Here is a 23,354-nt window from a genome sequence, read left to right on the forward strand (position 1 = left end):
AAACCAGGAAAGTTAAGAGATGGTTCCTGCTACCATGACACTTAGTCTAATGAGGATAAAACATATCCAAATACAACCACAATGTAATATAATTGGCCATGTAATCTTGAACAAGTCACTTACTATCTCAGTCTCCCAACAAGACTAGAGACAGCTAGGTGGCACCATGACTAGAGTGCTAGGTCTAGAGTCAGGAAGACTTGAGGTCAAATGTGGCCTTGCACACTTACTAGCTGCATGACCCTGAGCAAGTCACACAAATTGTCTAGGATTTCCTCATGTACAAAATAGAAATAATGATGATGATGATGACACCTACTTCCCAGGATTGTTATAAAAATAGAATAAGATAATATCTGTAACATACTCTACAGTGAGTATTAAATAGCTATAACTACTACTATTAAAGATACTAATGATGATAATTATAACAACACCAATAATAAGAATGATTAATAAATCACAAAGAAGGTACATCTGTCGACATTGGTAGAATATCCATCCTCACTGGAAGTTCCCTATACCAATGAACTCACTGTCCATTCCCTATCCCCATAATGAGAATATGACAGCATCACAAACAACACACTATATGATGTTAACATGTTAACATGTTAATATGATGTTAGAAGAAACCTGAGCACACCATGTGAAAAGTGACATAAAAAGAGGACCAACCTCAGGTATCAGACGTCTCTTTTTCACACTAGGTAAAACGTCCTGCTGGCCTCCAAGACCATCACTTCCAGTCAGCTTCCGCTTGCTGGAGTCCTGAAGAGAAGTAAATGAGCCATCCGATGGGGGTTTCTCAGCAGTCCTAGATGTCACAGAACAATCCAGCACAGCATCCCCAGCTTCTGTCTCCACTTTCACAGGATTACTTTTTATAACTGCCACAGCAGAGGGAAGTGAGGAAGACATAGTCAGGGTGGTAAAACCAAGGCTGCTATGTGTTTCTACCCACCTAGCACCCCACTTAAAGTTTAGACATTCTCTCCCAAGTGGTCTTGCCCTTTGATTTTATCTTGCAGAGAATTTCTAAGCACAGTAAAAGCAAGTTTAATACAAAGCTACTTTTCACCGATTTTTTAACAGTTTGTAAACACTTTGCAATACTAAATAGAATTCCTACTTCAAAATCTCAAAAAGTCTGTGATTTTATTTTGATCAACATAAATCATAACTATAGATAAACATTTCCCTCTAAGTGGGCAGTCTTCATGAAATTCTGAAGTCCTCAAAATAAAATTAATTAAAAGTTAAAATAAACAAACAAAATCTGGTAGCCAAGGATCTCTTCATTTAATAATAATAGCTAACATTTAGTCTGCAAATCATTTTATAGCTGTTAACTTATTAAATCCTCAATATAACCTTATGAAATAGATGCCACTATTATTCTTGTTTCATAATAAGGCAACTAAGGCAGAGCGATCTGCCAGGGTCACAGAGCCAGGATTTAACTTCAGATTTTCCTTATTCTAAATTCAGCACTATATGTACTAAGCCACCTTAATGTCTTAGCTATTCTAGTCCTCAGCTGGCAGTCATATATTCTATCACTAAGACCATATTTAATGCTTTCTATGTTAGGGAGCTAAGTGGTATATCTGGAGTCAGGAACACCTGAATTCAAATCTGATCGCAGACACTTAATAACTGTATGACCCCTGTGCAAGTCACTTAAATGCTGTTTGCCTCAGTTTCTTCAATTATAAAATGGAGCTGATAATAATAGCAACTACCTCCCAGGGGTGTCATGAGGATCAAATGAGACAATAATTACAAAGTGCTTTGCATAAAGTAAGCACTACAGAAATGTTAACTGTTATTCTTTTTTTTCTAGTCTTATAGGACTTACATAGCCTTTTAGCAAGTCATGAAGGGCGATAAGAATGTGGACTTTGAGTGGGTACAATAAAGTGCTTGCCCAAAGAAATGCTTGTTTAAAAAAATTTTTAAAACTTTCATTTATTTAAGGCAATAGGGCTAAATGACTTGCCCAAGATCACACATTTAGGCAATTATTAAGTGTCTGAGGCCTGACTTGAACTCAGATCCTCCTGACTCCAGGGTCAATGATCTATCCATTGTGGCACCTAGCTGCCCCATAAAAATAGGGAGTTTTTTAGAGGGTAGAGATGGTGGTTGTGGTAGTGAAGATAACAGAATAAAAATATTTTAAAATCCAGAGTATTTTACCTTCTTCTTCATCATCACTGAATTCAGCTGAGTTCATCTTCTATGCCACTAAATTAAAAAAAAAACCATCAGAACCTAAGTTTGCAGGACACATAGAATCAGAAGTTAATTTTTATGATGGTGAGTCGTAGTTGTTGTTGTTACTGCTTTATTAGCTCAAGCCATACAAAAAACTGTTCTATAATAAGGAAAAGACAATTCATCTTTCTCAGATTTCTGTTTTCATTGGGAACCAGTCCTTGCACACATACTAAAGGGAGTCCTTTTCAAAGATTTATCACAACTAAACATAGAAAGTATTACTTGGTTGTGTGGAAATTTCACTATTAAATCAAGAATTACAAAAGTCCCTAGTTTGGGTGATCTCATTTCGGGCTCTAAGGAATATACCTTATTAAATGTTGGAAGCAAAGAATTTAGAGTTGGCAGGGTCTCCAAGTGTATCTAGTCTCATTCCCTCATTTTAGAGATGAGATCCAGAGAAATAAAGCAGCTTATTTAAGGACATCTAGAAAGTAAACAGCAGAAGGCCTCCAACCCAGATTCTGCCTCCAAATTTGGTATATTAGGACAAAGTAAGATTAAAAAGGTTATAAGGTCATTCTAAGAGATGGCCATACATAACTCTCAAATTTCAATAAGTGATGATCGAGTTTAAAAATATTATATCCTGAGAGATCTTAAGAGTAATATTACAATATAAACATGATACATCAACAAATAAGGATAAATGTATGTGGCTTAGATTAATTTATTATAATAAATTGACATCAAAGAGGAAGGGGAAAGGGCTGAATTTTGACCATCTGTCTTAAGATCCTGCTGAATTCTGCCTCTTCCCTCTGGTCAAGCTGGCCTTCCCAGCAAGAGGTTAGCATTAAAGCTCAATGATCTCATTTCTTCCTTCTCTAGACATCTGCCCACCCACTCCCTACCCCCCAATTACTTTTCCTAGCCTCAAGAATTCCTCAGCTCAAATCTTAATCAGAAACTCCAGAGCCAGAAGCATTAGAAAAAAGGCCTAGGCAAATTAAAAAAACACACCTTAGGAATCCCCTTCAGGGGTTTGGCATTTTCTAAACTACTCAAAAAAGATAAAGTTTTCTAAATCCTAAACAACACAAAAATTCCAACTGACATTTCTCATAAATTATCTGCTTTGGGGTTATCTTTTGCCCTCAGGTTCAAGTTGGGCTACTATTCAGCTAGGGAAGGGAATGTAGTCTCCTAATTAAAGTCTACCATTTAATCTATCTTTCACTTTCATGTCTAATCAGGAAGGTGTTAAGAGTGAACAAAACTTCAAAAGAGAACAAACACAGGGGGCAGCTAGGTGGCACAGTGGATAGAACACTGGTCCTGGAATCAGGAGTACCTCAGTTCAAATCCGACCTCAGATACTTAATTATCTAGCTGTTTGGCCTTGGACAAGCCACTTAACCCTATTTTCCCTGAAAAAATCTTAGAGACAGAGAGAGAGAGAGAGAGAGAACAAACACAAAGCTCCCATTTTTTTCTAGAAAGCAGAGGAGAGCAAGTCTTTGGCTAACCCCTATTTGCAGCATGAACAGTAAATTCTTAACTAGTTTATATGAGGGGGAAAGGAATATTCTGGTTGATCAAATATTCTAATTATGGTATGTATTCACATACATGTAAAACATACCTGTATTACCAATTGTTTTTAAGAAAATTAGAATGTGATTAGTCTTACAGTATACTTAACAAAAGTCCATTCTGGCTGTTCTGATCTCTATATATTTATTTATGATGAGTAGGTAGATATAGACATCAGTACAGTCAAAATGGACTTTATGTTAAGTATAGTCCAAGATTAATTGTATTCTAATTCTCTTAAAAACAATTAGTGATATAAGTATGATTTACAATGTTTATGAATATGTACCACATTGGATATCTATATCTATATCTAACATATCACAGCAGCCAGAATGGGTATTATTTAAGTATATCCTAAGAACAGTTGTATTAGTCATATATATACACATATACATACACAAACATACACACACACACACACACACACACACACACACAGAAACAGAAGAGACAGAGAAAACCAGAGAGTGAAACAGGAGACTGGGAGTTTGGGGGGAAGAGAAAGAAGGCTTGGGGAAAGAGAGAACTGAGTGAGGGGGTAGAGTATTGAATGACTTGTAGTTGAACTGAAATGAATTATCATTAATGATTTATATATAGGAATATATAACAGGAAAATTAAGAAAAAAGAAAAAAGCAGAATTTATTGCTAATAGTAATAGCAATAGCCACCTCTGTAGCTGTTTCATTGGCTATTATAGAGCAACTGAGACTCTGGAGTTATGGAAATCAGTTGGCACAGTGGAGATTCTTGTGAACCCACCCTTATATGGATGTGTGTCTGTCTGACCTGCTATGCCTACTCTTGGGAAGGTAGCCAAAAGAATCTTCCCTCTTCCCAGGTATCTTTTGCGCTGTGACTGTAATATTAACAGCTAACATAGTATAGTTTGTTTTGCAAAGGGCTTTATGTACTTTATCATATTTAATTTTCACAGCAATTCTGAAAGATGGTTGGTCTTATCATCCTTATGTTATAGATGAGGAAACAGGTTTAAAATGGCTGTATCTTGCTGAGAATCAAACAGCTAATAAATCACCAGTCTGAGGGGCAGGAATAGAACACACTTCCTTAAGATTTGTAACCCCCCCACCCACACTGGGCAAAATTTGGCCTTGTAGCATTCACATTTATTTTGCCAATGAGGTACTTCTCAGACAACTTTAGCTGCATCTCCAATGTGGCACCAATCTAAACCTCTATCCTGGTCAGCCAAGAAGGTGCCATAAGAATTCTATAATATGTACTTTTCAGTGGATTCCTTATCATGTTTGATAGTATAAAAATAATTGCTCTAACATTAAATACATGAAATTACATATAGTGCAAACAATAAACTAAACAACAAATTAACTTTCAAGAGTCCAAGATATATCCCACACAATCAAAATTTTACCAGGATTGACAGTAGAATTTAGTACTTCCTCTCCCATCAATCAGTAGGAATTCACTATTGTATTTTAAGGCAAGATGAATAACCATTAGCACCCTTCAACTGAACAGCTCAAAGTATAGTACAGATAGTTACAAGGTAATTCTCTCAGTATCAGGCAGCAAGTTGACAGGTATTAATATTCTCATTCTAGAGGAGACAAATGCAGAAAGATTACATCATTTGCTGTGCAGGTGAAGTCACCCTCAAACACAGAAGAAATCCAGGTCTCTGGATTCCCCATCTAATGATGTTAGCCTGGTGGGCTCTTAAAGGAAGTTCATTTAGAATATGGATTTTTAACATGCAGTTCATGGACTTTAAAAACATATATAAATGGTTTCCTTTTTAATCTAATCTATCTTTTAATGAATTTAATAATGTTACTTTGAGAAGTTCACGGGCTTTACCAGATGCCAAAGGGGTCTATTACGCAAAAAGAGGTTAAGAACCCCTGACTCAGCAGCTTCCCTAATGCAAAACTCTATAGGTAACTGTCCTGACTCAACTAGCTAACCTCCCACAAAAATGTCCCAGCACTGTGGAAAGATTGTTGGATTTAGGATTCAAAGACCTGGAGTCTGAATCCTAGCTTTCAATTTTGAGGAAGTAACTCTGACTTTATGAAAGAGAAAACCTGAGTTTTCTTGTTTTTAAAATGGGAGAGGGAGGGGACATAGTAACCACTATGGTTGCCTTCCAAATATAAGTCTGTGATCATTACAGTGATGATCCAAATCAAGTCCAATGATATGTGGGAAGAAAGTATAGAAAAGACTGGCAGTTAAGACTGAAAAACGGAATAAAAGAAATTTCACCAGAGGATAAGAAGAAAGGATTTTTACACCAAATGAATGACAATGTGTACACAAAAATCGAAATACAAAAGATAGTAATGATGGAAGAAGCCTGGTACAGAATAAAAATTTTGGATGAACAAAGAAAAGAGTTTGTGCATAAAATAAACAAAAGGGGAAAGGGAAAAATAGAAGAATGAAAAAACTAGGTTATGATTAAATGTTTGTCCTTGTTCTTGAAGAAGACCATGATTAAAAAAGAGAGTGGATACCACTACAAAATGCTAATAAGCAAGTCGATTTTATTTGTGATTCCTCTGTGATATTTCTCTGTTGGACACATTGTAAAACAGAGGACAGGAAGGTGGCACAGGTAACTGCAGTGCTAAGCCTGGAGTCAGAAAGATTCATCTTCCTGAGTTCAAATCTGGTTTCAGACATCACTAGCTATGTGATTCTGGGCTAATCATTTAACCCTGTTTGCTTTAGTTTCCTCATCAGAAAAATGAGCTGGAGAAGGAAATGAGAAACTGCTCCAGGTTCTTTGCCAAGAACAGAAAGAATTGTCTGAAATGACCAACCAACACAATGTGAGGCTAGGGAGGTAAATTGTGATTGAAGCACTGGGATTGGAGTCAATACTGCTCCATGGCTCAGTAGGGAATATGACTTAGTGAACAAACAGGAGACATCATTTCTGTAAAGCTACTGTAGCAGGCATTTTAAATTTAGCACTTGAATTTGGAACCCCCATCCCCCAGTGATTCAAGTGTCAGAAAATAATGAGGAGAACAAATAACTGAGTCACCCTGTAAAGGAAAAAAAAATTAGAGGAAGAGGACCAGAAAAGGCTTAAAAAGAAAAAGAGGGAGGCTGCTATGTTTCCTATGGTATTAAAAAGCTTCCAGATTTTAGCTATTTTGGAAAACAGTTCCACATTCATTTATATGATACTGTCAGATATTGTATTTACTATGATGTACCTACCAGACACTACTGTGCTGAATACTGTGAATACAAAGGGGGGGAAAAAATTCCTCCCCTCCCCAAAGAGCTCACAATCTAATGGTCTTTCAAATTTAAATTTTCTCCATAATGTTATCACTATATAAATTTTTCTCCTAGTTCTGCTTACTTCTCCCTGCATCCAGTTTCCTCTAAAACTGTCCATGTCATTATTTCCTATGGCATAATGATATCTCATTATCTTCATCTATCACAATTTGTTTAGCCATTCCCTTATAAGAATTTCAATTTTTGGTTACCATGAGGAGAGTGGCTATAAATCATTTTGTACCTATAAGTCATTTCTTTCTTTGATTTCTTTGGGGTACTGATTTAAAAAAATATTGCTGTCACTTCCCAATAACCCTCGTCTCCCTTCCCCACATAGAAGCAAAACAAACCAACCCACTAGCTATATCTGATAATATATGCCTCTCCTACTTCTCTCCTAGGAAAAGGGAGATATGGTTTTTCATAGTCATTTCTCCAGTCAAGATTCATTTAAATTGAGTTGAAAAGGAGATTAAGAACCTAGGAATCAAACTAAGCAGAAAAAAAAAAACCTCTCAGTCTTTAGGATTCTTTTATTGGGAAAGCAAGTATCATCTTTAGGCTTGGCTCCACCTGCCCTACAGCTGGAATGAGGACCATCAGTTTCCTCTCCATCTGGTAGCAGAGCAGAATCCGGTTTTCTTTGTTTTTAAGTAAATTCTGTCCACATGTCATCTCATAGAGAAGTCACAAGTCTTAATATTTATGTGTGTACAACTCTGTGTGCATGTGTGAGATTCATTTATTTATCAAGACAAGCATTTTAAACAGCGCCAGCAATATACACCACACACAATTCCACTGATTTAACTCCCAGACAACACATTCACTATAGTCACAATGAGATAAGAGAGGGAACTGAATATCACCTCTCCACATTTTTCTAGCAAGACCTTCTGCCTAGGTGATCATTGTCATCCTAGATTAGTTATATATATTGGGATTTCATTGTGAATACTAAATTAAATACCCAAATATTAACAAGTCACAGAAATGCTGTTCCCTTTCAAAACTATGGGTTATCCGACTGAAGAGAGAACTGCAAAAACATCAAGCTACTGGGAAGATAGTGTGATTTTCATTTCATAGCTGGGTACTAGATTAGGGCTGGGGGCAGGAGGCATCAAAGGAGTAAGTTTCTATCTCCATCATCTTTCCCTGCTATCCATATGACAAAAATCTATTCCTCCTTCCAAGTACAGTAAACCTACTGTTTTACTTTGACTCCTTTCTGTCCTGGGAAACAGCTATTTGTTTGAGACACAAATCCCTGAAGCCCCTCAAACTGTCTCTGCTTCTTACAGGGAAGGGAAGAATCAGATAAATTAATGAGTCCAAAATAAGATGAGGATGGCTCACTGCTTTGAATTAAACGTCCACAGTTTCTAAGTGGATGAACTGCTTATGGGTGGATCATATTTTTTTTTAAAGTATCACTCTCTGGTGGTTAATTTAACTAGTAAAAATGCTCGTTATTTTTTGACCAAAGATTCTGTGTAGCTTGAGGCAAGGCTGCTGACTTTAGTACAGAAAGTTATAAGCTCAAATCTTGCTGAGTTGTTTAAAATAAAATTTTTTAAAAAACAACTAAAAATTCAACTCCTCTCTGACTTCTGCTTAGATTGCTTATTTTTCTAAGCAAAGCAGAGAGGAAAAAAAGAGAGTCGGATCAAATAAAAGTTTCAGTGTATAATACAAAGTTAGAAAGAGAGGAAAACTCCACCATTCAAAAGGTCAGTTATTAGATCTATTAAAGCCAATAGCAAAAAAAGATTATTTTGTTTCAACTGACAATACAGATGTGAAAAACAGCCCTTTCTGGTGATTGCCTCATTTTACTAGTGCTTATGTATAGAAAGATAAAATTCATTGGAGTATAGCATATCAGGGCCATGCTAACAGACTGGAAGGAATGGGAAAAAGAGAAGATTCATAAAGAATAGAATGATGAGGTAACCATCATTTAGGAATGGTTTCACCAAACTGTGGTATGTAAATGTTATGAAGAATTATAACTCATTTTACAGATGAGGAAACTGAGGCAAGCAGAGTTAAGTGACTTGCCCAGGATTATATAATTAAGTGTCAGAAGCCAGCCTAGGAAGACTGCAGGCCCAGTATCCTATTGCATCAGTTCATATAAGTATTTCCAGATTTATTCTGAAAGAATCTTGTCCATCATTTCTTGTGGCACAATAATATTCAATTACAATCATAAGCCACAACTTTGTTCAGTCACTCCCCAGTTGATGGGTATCCCCCTCAATTTCCAATTCTTTGCCACTCCAAAAAAAAAGTTGCTAGAAAAATTTTTTGTATAAATATGGTCTTTTTCTTTTGCTTTGATCTCTTTGAGATACAGATTTAGTAGCGGTATTGCCGGGGCAAAGAGTATGAAGAGTTTTATAGTCCTTGGGGCATAGTTCCAAATCCATTCTCTAAAATGGTAATTTGTTCTTCTTTTAAAATAGAGTTTTGAGTTTTAGTTCATATTCAGCAAATTGTTAGATGACAAAAATGGAAATGTTGGAGAGGCTATGGGAAAACAGGCACATTAAATATATCCTTGGTAATGCTATGATTTGGCCCAATTGTTATGTAAAACAATTTGGAATTAAATGAGAAAAGTTCTTAAACTTTCCATATCTCTTTTGACTCCAAGATCTCACTAAGGAGGCATATGCCCCAAGGAGGTCAAAAATAAAAAGTCCACATATATCAAAATATTCATAGCAGCACTTTTGTGGTAGCAAAGAACTGGAATTAAAGTGGGTGTTCATTTTCTGGGAAATGGCTGAACATTATCTGGAACATAGTAGGCAGGTAATAAAGGCTTGCTGATTGTTTGACTGATGAATGTAACTAAATGCTACTTTAGGGCAGTCAGAAATAATGAATATGAGGAATTCTAAGAAATATGGGAACTTACATGAAGTAATATAGAGTCAGTAGAAGCAAAAGAACAATACACACAATAACTACAAGGTACATTCTTGAGTTGCTTTAATGATTAATTTTCATCCTAGAAAAGAAATAATTCTCTCAGCAGAGACATGAAGAACTATCAAGTATAGAGTATATATATTACATATACATGTGATATGGTTATTATGTTATTATTTGTGCTAATATCCTATAGTACAAGGGAAAGCTCAATAACGGTTGCATGGAAGGGTAATCTGCCGGAAAATATCTGAAAGTGAATGATGAAACAAAAAAAATTTATTTCATAATAGAAATTTGTGCTGAAGTAGAAGACCCAGAGGGCATAGCACAGCTAGACAGATTCCAAAGGATACCATTAGAGAGAAACCATGGATTTAATTCACCCATAAATTTAGTTCCCAGGCTCCAGGAGTCCTAAGTCAAAGAGAACATTTTTAAAGTAGGAGACGGTTCATATACAAAGAAGTTCCAGTTCAGATTACTCAGGAATAGTTGTCAATAATGAGAAATTTTAAAAAAAGAATTAAAGAAACACAAGGATATGTATGATCTGCTACAAAGGAAATAAGTTTGCTCCTAAAGGTAATTTGTCCAGAAAGGTAAGCATAATACTTTAAGAGTCAAAAAAAAAAAGAGGATAATAATTGGTGATAGTGGAACTTTTAATGAATTAATAACTTTTCAGCATCTCTTTTGAGAAATGCAGAATTAGTTCAAACATAGGACACAAAAAAAAACCTTACAATGCTCATGAAAGAGCCTTTTCTTCTAAGCTCTGCTTCCCTGTAAGACTTCCAAAGAGATCATTTGAATATTGTCCCTAAGGAAATTTTCATTTTCTAGGTAGTTCTTCATGTCTCTGATTTGACTTTGATTTTATAGATAGATAGATAGATAGATAGATAGATAGATAGATATAGATTCTTCACAAAAAAACAAAAATTAAAAAAAAGTTGATTGTATTTTTCTATGCTCGAGAAGCAATGGAGAAGTGAGAAGCATGACCCATGAGTGAGAAATGAGGAAAACCAAGGATCATAGAATCAAAGATTTAGGGCTACAAGAAATCTTAGAGAGTCCAGGAATTCTTGACCTTTTTTTCTTGAAATGCAAAAATCTCCTCTGACAATCTGATGAATACTATAGACCCCCCCCAGAATGTTTCTGTTTTTTGCAAGGCAATGGGATTAAGTGATTTGCCCAAGGTCACACAGCTAGGTAATTATTAAGTGTCTGAGGCATGTCTTCCTGACTCCAGGGCTGGTGCTCTATCCACTATGCTATCTAGACACCCCCAGAATATTTTTAAGGTCATAGACCTCAAATTAAAAACCATATCTAGTCCAATCCTCTCACTTTATAGATGAGGAATGTAAGTGCAGTGGAGGAAAGTGACTTGACTAAAGTTACACAGACAACAAATGGCAAAGCTAATATAACAGCTGTGCCAACCACACTAGAACCCTCCTTTTAGTGAGCCAAGTTTGTACTCCATTATTCCAATCAACACAGTGTTGACCTATACCACTTTAACACGCAAATTAGCATTTTTTTTTTTAGTTTTTGCAAGGCAAATGGGGTTAAGTGGCTTGCCCAAGGCCACACAGCTAGGTAATTATTAAGTGTCTAAGGCCTGATTTGAACCCAGGTACTCCTGACTCCAGGGCTGGTGCTTTATCCACTGTACCACCCAGCCACCCCACAAATTAGCATTTTTCTAAGAAAACTTATTTCCTGGTGTTTAAATTATAAATGCAGACAACATGCAAATTCCGAGGTTCTCCAAGGGATTATGATGGAGAAAACAATTGCTCTGGAGTCACAGAGCCTGAGTTCATATATTATCCCTAACACTTGGCAAGTCACTTAACCAATCTGGGTCTGGGTCAGTATTCTCATCTGTAAAATAAGATGACTGTCACTTAACCTCTCAGGGCTATTCTAAAAGATAACTTATTACAACTATGTTGCTGATCTATTTGGGAAGAGTTCCCTAACAGGTGAAATCAAGGTCTAATCAAAATCATTCTTATCATCATAGTACCTCATCATTAAGTAAAATGATTTCCAAAGCTTTCTAACGTTGAGCTGAAGGATTCATTGGATGATGATTTTCCATCATTCATCTGACTAGAATTCGGGGGTATACCTATCTCTCCCATTCCTTCACCATCTTATCCTAGTTACTGTATCATTCAGCACAGTGAACATAGCACATACTAGGCTTACAATAAATATCTGCTCTGACTTATAAAGATCTAGAACTGGACTATCTGTATTGATATGAATTAAAACAGCTCTGAGGTACCACTTAGCACTTATCAGACTGACTAAAATGAGGGGGGAAAAAAAAGAAAAATGATAAATGTTGGAGGGAATGTGAAAAATTGGGACACTAATGCCCTGCAGGTAGAGTTGTGAACTGATCCAACCCTTCTGGAGAGCAATTTGGAACTGTGTCCAAAGAGTAATAAAAACTGGGCATACCCTTTGATCCAGCAGTACCACCACTAGGTCTGTATTCCAAGGAGATCAGGAGAAAGGGGAAAAAAACCCACATATACAAAAATATTTATAGCAGCTTTTTGTTATGGCAAAGAGCTGGAAATAGAGGGGATGTCCTTCATTTGGGGAATGGCTGAACAAGTTGTGGTCTGTGACTATAATAGAATACTATTGTTTAAAAAGAAATGATGAACAGGCAGATTTCAGAAAAACCTAAACTTAAATGAATTGATGCTGAGTGAAGTGAGCACAATCAGGAGAACACTGTACACTCCAACTATGAAATGATCAACTACTAACTCTTAGCAATACAATGATCCAGGACAGTTCCAAAAGACTAGCGACAGAAAATGTAATTTATATCTGGAGAAAGAACTAGGGAGTCTGAATATATATTGAAGCATGCTATTTTTCACTTTTTTAGTTTTTGTTTTCTTTCTCATGGATTTCCCCTTTTGTTCTGATTCTTCTTTCATATGTGAAAATATCATTAATATGATTGTATATGTATAACCCATATCAGATTGCTTGCTATCTTTGCAAAGTGGGAGGGAGAAAAATCTGAAATCTTATAAAAGGAAATGCTGAAAAGTATCTTTATAAATAATTAGAAAAATACTATTAAATGGAAAATAAAGTTTAAAAAAAATTACTCCGGGGGGCAGCTAGATGGTGTAGTGGATAAAGCACAGGCCTTGGAGTCAGGAGTACCTGGGTTCAAATCCGGTCTCAGACACTTAATAATTACCTAGCTGTGTGGCCTTGGGCAAATCACTTAACCCCATTTGCCTTGCAAAAATAAAAAAAAAAAATTACACCAGACTGCCAAAGAGGTCTAAGACATAAAAAAGTTAAGCACCCTTGTTTAATCCTTTCTCTGTTTTCTTTTGTCTTTTTTATATTATTATTTTTGACCCTGTATTATTTCCTCCAACTGAATTCGTATGCCCCTTGAGGACAGAGAATATTACTGTTTTTCTAACTTTGTTTCTGGAGGATCTGGTATACTCTACATGACTAATAAGTATTTGCTGAAATTTTATTATCATATGTCAAAACAAACTGATCAGAAATCTCCATTAAATTAAGATCTATGGTTTACACTAAACATACTACCAGCTTTATTTGAATTCAACAGTGTTAGAAGGCTCTGATCCAAGATCAACTCTCAGATCATCCTGCTCTAGACTATCTAGGATGTTCCAGGACAAATGCTCCCCAGAGCTAAAGTCTCTTCTTAGGGGGGTACAGGATATGAGAAACAGATAGATGAAAAAGTCAAGCTCAGCAAGAACTTACCCCTGAGGTTTCCAGATATTTAAAAGAGTTTCAAAATTAGAATCAAAAGCAAGAATACACTTGTCAATAGGTTCTCTCAGGGAAATAGTGCTTTGAATACATTCTGTCATTAGAGGATGAGTCAGTCAAATAGAAAGTGTCTAAGACTGCTTTCTTCCCAAAGATAGGAATTTTTAAAAAACAATAGGACAAAGTGTGTTCCCATAGTCAGTCCACCTAGAAAGGAAGCCCAGAGATGCCAGAGTTCTGGGACTCAAGCCCAATGGGGACTGGACTTGTATATACTCTTTTTTCTTTTTAAGTTTTTGCAAGGCAGATGGGGTAAAGTGGCTTGCCCAAGGCCACACAGCTAGGTAATTATTAAGTGTCTGAGACCGGATTTGAACTCAGGTACTCCTGACTCCAGGGCCTGTGCTCTATCCACTGCGCCACCTAGCTGTCCCCTGGACCTGTATACTCTGAAGGAACTGAGCTAAAAAGCAGTGGACCTAATCCCTACCCAGAGATTGAGGTGGTACAAGGAGGAGGAGCATAATGCCTTCTAGGTCAATTTGACAAAGACACCCAAGCTGATGGAGTAGAACACAAAATTGGATGAGCCAGGGCCCCAGCAATGATTGATAAAGATTCTATGCTCTTGCCTTCTTAACTCCTAAGTAAATGGACATGTCATGTTAAAATCCAATTACTTTACTTAGTAATCATAAATTATAACACACTTAAAAAGTTCACTGGGGAAATGAAAGGCAGAAACAATCTCTGGTAGAAAACAGTTAGTTATGCTCTAAATTACACTCACAAGTAGAGACAAGATAGTTATTTCTGTCAAATCAATTCATTCCATCTCAGAGCATTTAAAATATTCATGCCACTGACAACAACATACCAAACTTTAGAAATAAAGCAAAAAAAATGTGATTACAAGTATAAATATAATGGTTAAGAATTTTTTCAATCTACCATGTTTACAGAATTGTTGGTCACTGACAGTGGAACAAAGCTTTTAAGTATTTTAGACCAGGCAAAAAAATCTTGAAATGTTCAGGCATGCATAAATAAGAGAATAAAAATGTACTTTGCAAATTATGCTAGGAAACACCATTATTTCCTTATAAATGCTTCACAAAAATGTACCTATATTATTTATTAGCATTTAAAATTATTTTTTAAGGTGAAATAGTATCTCAGAAAAAAAAATCATACTAAAGTCTCCCTAATTCTAGGATTCTCAAAAGAGCTGAGCAGGAGGTCATTTATAAGGGCTTTTATGGTTGGCTGGGAAAGCTAATGGGCTGAAGGCATTTTAATAGGATGTGAACACCTAAGTTTCTGTTTTATTAAAGTCTGAATAATGGAAAAAAACAGAAAAGACCTTTATGCTATGTTTTTCTTTCCCAGATCAATTAGGAAGATGTTTTGGAATAATACCTCCAAGCCCTCCCTTTTCTGACATTTTTAAAAAAGAAAGAGAAGGTTAGTTCAAGGCTGTCTCTGACACATACTAGCTGCGTAACCCTAAAAAGGTCATCTAATGACAAAGAGGATGTTAAGGTCATTAGCTAAAACTGGATGATTTGGGATTCACCCACCTTTAAAAAGGAAATGATCCCCACCCCCAATTCAAAGCCATTAGGAATAGAATGGAATCTGTTTAAGTCCAACCAGAGTAAGATGAGATATGATTCTAAGAATGTTTGCTATCTACCTGGAAAGCATTTTTTGATTCATCTTCAAGAATAGCCCATATTATAGAGGGTGACTTAGGTTTTCCAATCTAAGTTATTCCTACTAATCTGTGTTCTACAGTGAATGGGAGAAAGGTGGTTGGTTGTCTGTCTTTCTCTAGTAATTCTTGTTTTAAAAATTCTTATCTCCTGAATATAAATATTGTACCTATACACAATCTCACTCATGAACCCCTTAGGATCCCTGCATGAGCAGGCAAAGATTTCATAGAACAGTCCCTGAGTCAAGAGTATAAAAATGTTCACATCTTAACTTTTGTCCTTGTTAAATCATGTGTATTCACTTGAGATTTGTCTCAAAACAGGACTGACTTACCATAGAATATATGAAAACCTTAGCACTGCCTTCAAATAACTCCTTTTACAAACAAAGGGAGCTAATGGGACCTTTTTAGGATCACACAGTGGCATGGGGAAGCTTCCTATTTGATTATTTCACCAATATTAAACGTGTGCTAAATTTTCTTCCATTTCTATTACTTTTTAAGCTGTCATTAATAATAATGAATGGGCAGCTATATGGTACAGTGGATAGAGTGCCAGACCTGAAATCAGGAAGACTCATCTTCCTCAGTTCAAAACTGGTTTACTAGCTATGTGACTCTGAGCAAGTCATTTAACTCTATTTGCCTCATTCCTCATTTGTTAAGCAAGCCGGAGAAGGAAATGACAAATTACTCCAGTATTTTTGCCAAGAAAACCCCAAATGGGGTCATGAAGTCAGAAATGACTGAAGAACAAAATAATAAATAAGGCTTAGAAAAGAAATTAAACCAGACAGCACTGAAATCAGAAATGTCTATCCTTTTCCTAGAACTGCCATAACTTATCGTTTTATGTCATGATACTTCCTTTCCCTCCGAAAAATGCTATACAGAAGATATTATGCTTTAAATTAAAGTGAATTAAAATAAATGTTGCTGGCCTCCCTTGAAATAACTAGAGAAACTTGGGAATCTTGCATAAAGTTCAAAAATAGCTTGATTTTTATGAAAGGCATAAAACCTGCATGTTATTGAACCCTAAGTGTCCTGTGACACTCCATATCTTTCCCAACAAAATGAAGTTTTTCCTGAGGATCAGTAAGAAACTGTGAGTCTAACAAATTTAGGGCAAAAAGGAACAGACTAAAGAAACAAGCATTATTATATTTGCCTCATTCAGGCTTCCTAGGGATGGCTGATAAGAGTCCCCAGTAGACACTGACAAATCTATAGCCTTTTCTTTATCTTCATTCTTCTTGACTTCTCCTGCAGCATTTCACACTGTTAATCACTGCTCTCCCAGATAATCTGTCTTCTGTTGAGTTTCCATCATACCACTCTTGTTGATCCTTCCTCCCTGTCTCCCCATCACATCCTTCCCCTTATCTGGAGATGTACCCTAAAGCTTTGTCCTGAGCTACCTTTTTCCTCTACACTCTCTTGATAATCTCATAAATTCCTATGGGCAACTTGCCAAATCTTGCTTCTTTCCCAACCCCAGTACAGCATCACCATTTGCCCTTATAGGTCATTTCAAACTAGATGTCCTGAAGACATCTCAAATCCAATATTACCAAAACAGAATTCCTTGTCCCTTCCCCCACTCTCTTCTGAATTTCTCTCTGGTGGAGGGCACCATCATCCTTCCAATCCTATAGCTGCCAAAGTGATTCTCCCTATTCAATGAAATGCTAATAGCTCCAAATTATCTTCAGGATCAAATATAAAGTTCTCTTTGGCATTTAAAACTTTATCAAACTTCTCTTTAAAAAAAATCTGGGTGTTAAACCAAATAAAATGTTATCCCTATGGACGAAAAAAGAATGTTCCCATACTTTTTACACTTGTGTAATCTAGTGTCTCATTTGCTTTTACATGGAAGATTGGGAGCCTCAAGGCTGTTCAGAAGCCTGTCTCACAGTGGCATTCTGCCCATGGGACTTACAGGGCATGTTCTCAATTTGTTTTTATTTTTAGTTACATCTGCTAATGCAGTTTGAAAAATACGGGTCCTCTCTCAACCAGGGCAATTTTTCCCACAAGGTTTTTTTTTTTTCCTAAAGCTGTAATTGTCATTGCTTGTCCTCATGAGCTGTCAAATGGCAAACTCATCTTCCCATGCTCAATGCAGAACTATATTTGTGTTTATTTTCAGCTCTTCAATCCTGACTACCTGTAATTTAGCATCTTATCATTTAGGCACTTGTGGTTTTATATTTTTTCTACATTAACAAGCCAGTCTTCCTCAGCTTAGGCCTCAAATCCTATTGACTTTGTTCTTAACTCTCCAGTCTGAGAAGTCAGAAAAGAGAAGGAAACAAACAAACAAAAAATATGTCCATAATTTAAATAGTGGCATTCCAGGAAATTCATTACATTAAAAAGAGAGGGGAGACATCTCATTTTAACAGTGGAAACAAAGAAGCTTATTATTTAAAAAAAGCAAAAAATGGGACTTCAGAGGTTATTTAGTCAAATTCCTTCATTTTATAGATGAGGAAACTGAGGCCTAGAGATGCTAAATGATCCCCCCCCCAAAAAAAAATTTAGGATTAAAATCGCTCAAGTCCAGTGATTGGAGGGGTACCTGTTTTAACTACTCTATCACACTCCTTATCAGTCCTTTTCCATTACAACTAACTCACAGTCAACAGGAAATAAACTTGGATTTATTTTTCCAAGAAAGGAAATTGTTTCCATTGATCTATTCTCTCTCTTACCCTGTCTCAAGAAATGACTTTAGCACTTTCAAAATTCTACAAGTTTCAAGTTATAAGATGGGGATGCTGTTTGTGGTACAGTGGAAAGGGTATCATTTCTGGAGTTACCAGTTTGTTGTTGTTGAATCATTTCAGTCACATCTGATTCTAGGTGACCCCATTTGGGATTTTCTTGGCAAAGATACTGTAGTTTGTTATTTCCTTCTCCAAATCATTTCACAAATGAGAAAACTGAGGCACATGGGGTTAAGTGACTTGTCCAGGGTCACACGGTAAGTATATGAGGCCAGATTGGAACTCAGGAAAACGAATCTTTCTGACTTCAAGCCAGATACTCCAGCTATTTGCTACACCTTTGGAAAAGTTATTTTACCCAAGGGAAGCAGGGGTTGGACTTAGAAAACTTCTAAAATTCCTTACAGCTATAAATCTAGATCCTGTGACTACAGGTTGTAAGTAAGGGGTAGAGTCTGTGATTATTACATAGTCACATGTAATGACTATGTAATAAAAAGAAAACTAACTGGTTCACAGCAGGACTGAAACCAGAACCCATTGTGCCTCACTAGCACAAGTATCTAAACAAATAAGCAAACCATCCATACTTTTTCCAACTATAATTCACTGTACCCTGAGTCTTTTCACCTGACTGTGAGATTCAAGAGAGAGCAGGGAAATATTTGACTGAAAGCTTCCATATTTTACATGTAAAGAAGCTTTATTATTTTCCAAAAATGCTAAGGACAGAGAAAACACAATGTTTATATTTATTTTCCAGCAACAGTGGAGGTAGTATATGTACAGTCTACATTCTGAGAGCTCCATAGTCACCTCTAACAGCAAATTAAATATTTTAGTTTTTAAATAATCAGGGATAAAGTAAAAATATTCAAAAACTGTGACTCAAATATTCTTGTTTTGTTAAAAAAAAAAACAACAAACCCCAAGACTTCCCAAAAACAAGATCACCTCTTAGACAGCACTTTCATGAAAAGCACTCAAAGCTGACACTAATGTGAAAGTCTTTTATTTTAGCTTGGCATGCACTGGTCCCAATGTAGCAGCCAATTCCAGAAACCACAAAAGTTATGGATTGAAATAATGAAGTTGTAAAAGATGCTGGAGGATCAGAGGAAAGAGCAGCACTGTCAGATCTGGAGAGGAAAGAGATAGGCAAAGTAAGAGCAGATTATGCTCAGGGTGCATAGTTAAGACACTAATTTCAAAATGAGAAAAACTGCATATGCAGGATCAGATTTACAGGATCTACAGCTGGCAGATAATCTTATATCTCACCTATTCAAACCTCTCCTTTTATTGATGAGGAAAATGAGACCTGGAGAGGTTAAGTGATTTCCCCAGGCTGGACTAGACTTTAGTGATAGAGCTAGCATCTGAACTCACATAGACCTGATTTTAAACAAAGTGCTCTATCTCTGCTCCAAATGAGTTAATGAAAAGATCACAGGTGGAGAACTGTAAATGGTCTTAGAAATAATCTTCAACATTCAACACAAATTTTTAGTATATGATGTATAGTGCTGAGGTACTAAAGACAGAACCAAACAAATATAGCAGATCATTGGTCTAAACACCTTATTTTACATATTAGGGAACTGAGGCCCAGAGAGAGGTGAAGTGAACTTGCCCAAGGAAACAAGCAAATTGCCATGTATTAGAGGAGGGAAAGAGAGAGTGATAGATTAATTGAGGAAGGTTTCAGGGAGAAGTAACTTTTGAGTAGAACTTTCAAAAGATAGAAGGAATTCAACATCTGAAAAAGGAAAAGGAAGCCATTAAAGTAATAGAGAATATGGTCACTTTTTGTTGTTGTTCAGTCATGTCTGCCTCTTGGCAATCCTGTGGGCCAAACCATCCATGGGGTTTTCTAGGTAAAGATACAGGAGTGATTTGCAATTTAAGACAGAGATTAAGTGACTTGCTCAGGGTCACACACCTATTAAGTGCCTGAGGCTGGATTTGAACTCAGATCTTACTGATCATCACTTAGCACACCCACTGATATTATAAGTGCTTAAAAAATGTTTACAGAAATGGTCTGAATTAAATTGGGCTGGAAATACCTACCATTTAACTCGATACTATTAAAGATTGATAAGGAACTTTTAAGATAATGAACTCTACAGCTACCCTTCTCTTACTGGTGATAATGAGAGAAAAGCAGAAAATGAATTAATGAAACAAATAATTTCCCCATTTTAGACAATAGATCAAGATTGGTTCATCTTACACATTAACAAAGATTTAGGGATAATCTCTGCCTACCTTCACTTTATAAATGAAGAAAAAGAATTAACTTAAGCAACAGTATTGTCAAAAAATACCAGGATCACTGACCAAAGTAATATATTATTTCTCAATCCTCTTCCCCTTGCCTCGTACATAAACTGATTTTCAATATGGAATTATTGCTTGTTAGAACTCTCATTTTGAGATAATTTTGGGCTTTTCAAAGGGAAGAAGACTACTTTTAATCACAGCATCTATACTATGAATAATGTCCTGATTACTTCAAGAGTCACCCACAGAGTTCAGAATAGCAGGATGACAGGTTAACCATACCCTTGATGGATTGTATCCATCTCAGAACATTTTTACCAGGTCTTACTTTCAAAATTTCTACTACCAGTACCAGCCAAGTCTCCTCCTTCATCCCACAATTGAACAAACAGTCCAATAACCATTAAGGTGATATTTCTCCCTAAATAAGAACATGAGGTTTTATAAAAGGATATTCCTTTTGCAAAGTCTTGTTTATAAATTACACTTTCTGGGGATTGGTGAAGTCTCCTCCCTCATCCCACAATTGAACAAACAGTCCAATAACCATTAAGGTGATATTTCTCCCTACATAAGAACATGAGGTTTTATAAAAGGATATTCCTTTTGCAGAGTCTTGTTTATAAATTACACTTTCTGGGGATTGGTGAAGAGGCGTGTAAAGATACCCTCAAGTTGTGAAAATAGGAGCTCCATAGGTGTAACACATTTCATGTTTTTTGGACTTTCTCAATGCATCAATCGGTGGTGACTATTTTTCTGTCTCTAATAAATAAATACTATTGTAAAGACTAGCAGACTGCCTTCTGTAGCGGGTGGGGGGGAGGGAAACAAGAATGGGGGAAAATTGTAAAACTCAAAATAAAATTTTCTTTAAAAAAATAAGTAAATAAATAATGCAGTGGATAGAGCACAGGCTCTGGAGTCAGGAGGACCTGAGTTCGATTCTGGCCTCGGACACTTAATAATTACCTAGCTGTGTGGCCCGGGGCAAGCCACTTAACCCACTGTGTTGCAAAAACCTAAAAAAACCAAAAATATAATAAATAAATACTATTTGTCGATAGATACTATAGTGATGTAAGAAATAAAAAAATCCACTAAAAATTTGTTAAATACACTTTCCTTGAAATGAGTCATGTGGGAAAAGCTGCTTCTTGCTTCCGCTCTCCTTTGGACAGCAAATCTGCTTCATTTGGAGATTTCTGTCAGCCAAGGTCCCTAATGTAGACGTGTGGCACGGAAAAGGACGAGCTTTTTTTGAGTTTTTGCAAGTCAGTGGGGTTCCGTGGCCGGGCTCCAAGGTCCGGGCAGCCGCACTGGAACTCAGGTCCTCCCCTGGAGCGAGCAGGCCGGGTGCTTCCAGGGGCAGGCGGGTGACGTTGCGTCGCCCCCGCTGCCACCTCTCCCCGCCCTCGCCCGCAAGGCTCGCCCCCTCCTCAGCCCCAGAACCTGTTTCCGCCGGCTTTTCCCGCTTCTGGTGACCCATCACGCGGCTGCGGGGCCCGGGGCGCCTCCGGGAGAAGCGCGGGCTGGGGCTCCGGGCCCGGGTGCGCCCGCTCGGCCCTCATGGCCCCGGCAGCAGCGCCCGCTCGCGGCTTTGTGTGCCGGCGGCGGGGCGGCCTCGTGCGTGGGGCGCGGGCGCGGGCGGCGCCCCCTGGCGGCGGGGCGGCCCCGAGCTCCGCCCCTCACACGCGCTTCCACACCCGCTCACACTCACCCTCACACGCACGTGTGCGGGCCCGCGCCCCTCCCCCGCCGGCGCGCGCTCCTGGGGCGCCGTGAGCCGGCTGCCCCCCCCCCCCGGCGGGCCCGGGTGCCCGCTCCCGCCCGCGCCCGCCCCGCGCCCGCCCCGGCCGTTGCCGCCCCGCCGCCCCCCGCACTCACCTGGGGCGCGCTGGCTGCTCTGCAGGGGCGGGCGCGGCCCGGCGCGGGCTCTGCGCGTGGGGGTTGCGGGCGGCGGGCGCCGCGGTTTCCCCCCTCTCTTTGTGTGTGTGTCCGTGCGCTGCGCTCTCGCGTGACGTGACGGGACTCCGTGTGTCATTTCCGCACAAGGACACAGGGAGCCCCCGCCGCGGTGGAACCGGCGGCTCCCCCCCGCCTCCTCCCGCCCCTCCCCCTCCCGGGCGCAGCGGGGCACACGCGGGACGAGCGGCGGGCGCCTCCCCACGTGGGGCCCGCGGGGCCGCCCGCCGTGGGCCTCCGGAGCGCGCGCGCGCCCGGCCGGGAGCGAGTCCGGAAGCGCCCCACAGCACTCGCGGAAACCGACACGGCCCGCAGCATTTCTGTAACGATTCCTTGCATTTTGAGTTTCGCAGTTTTCCCTCCATTCCGGCCTCCCGCCCCACCCCCACCCAAGGTTCCACGGCTTACGGCCATCCGAGATTCTCAGAGGCCTTGGACAAAAACGAGGAATTGCCGTGTTCTCGAATCTTCCCCGCCCCCCCCCCCCAGTCACTAATCAAAAGCATCTTTAAAAGTTTGCGATCCGTGACTCCGGGTTTTAAAGATGAAGGGCGCCACCTTTTTTTTTGGCCGAGGATAAACTCATCCACAACAAAATTCTTTCTTTTTTTTTTAAACCCAATCAAACAAAAAAAAAAAATAAAACGAAGCAGAAAAACACCTAGAAGGGGGCCGGGAAGCCCCTCCGAAGGTTGGCTGAAAGAGCTCTGGGTGGGGTGGGTTACCATTCAAAACCAAAGATAAAAGAGGGAGCCCCCAAAGGCCAGACTGGATCCTTCAA

The 23,354-nt window shown here is 38.4% G+C and overlaps 1 protein-coding gene across 3 annotated transcripts in view; it reads right to left on the reverse strand.

Moving 5' to 3' along the window:
• BEND3 (BEN domain containing 3) overlaps positions 1-22,598 on the reverse strand; it is a 75,489-nt gene extending 52,891 nt beyond the window's left edge. The window contains exons 1-3 of one of the 3 annotated variants that reach the window (XM_074187276.1): positions 22,496-22,598; positions 2,203-2,250; positions 679-890 (exon numbers count right to left, since the gene is read on the reverse strand). In XM_074187276.1, the coding sequence (XP_074043377.1) occupies positions 679-890; positions 2,203-2,239 (249 nt within the window). In that variant the 5' untranslated portion in view covers positions 2,240-2,250; positions 22,496-22,598. Of the gene's footprint in view, positions 1-678; positions 891-2,202; positions 2,251-21,580; positions 22,005-22,060; positions 22,186-22,495 lie in introns of those variants that run through there. The other 2 variants (XM_074187275.1, XM_074187277.1) reach the window with 2 other exon arrangements.
• Between the last annotated feature and the right edge of the window lie 756 nt (positions 22,599-23,354).

Source organism: Macrotis lagotis, chromosome 5 (assembly GCF_037893015.1).
Source record: "Macrotis lagotis isolate mMagLag1 chromosome 5, bilby.v1.9.chrom.fasta, whole genome shotgun sequence".
NCBI classification, from domain to species: domain Eukaryota; kingdom Metazoa; phylum Chordata; class Mammalia; order Peramelemorphia; family Peramelidae; genus Macrotis; species Macrotis lagotis.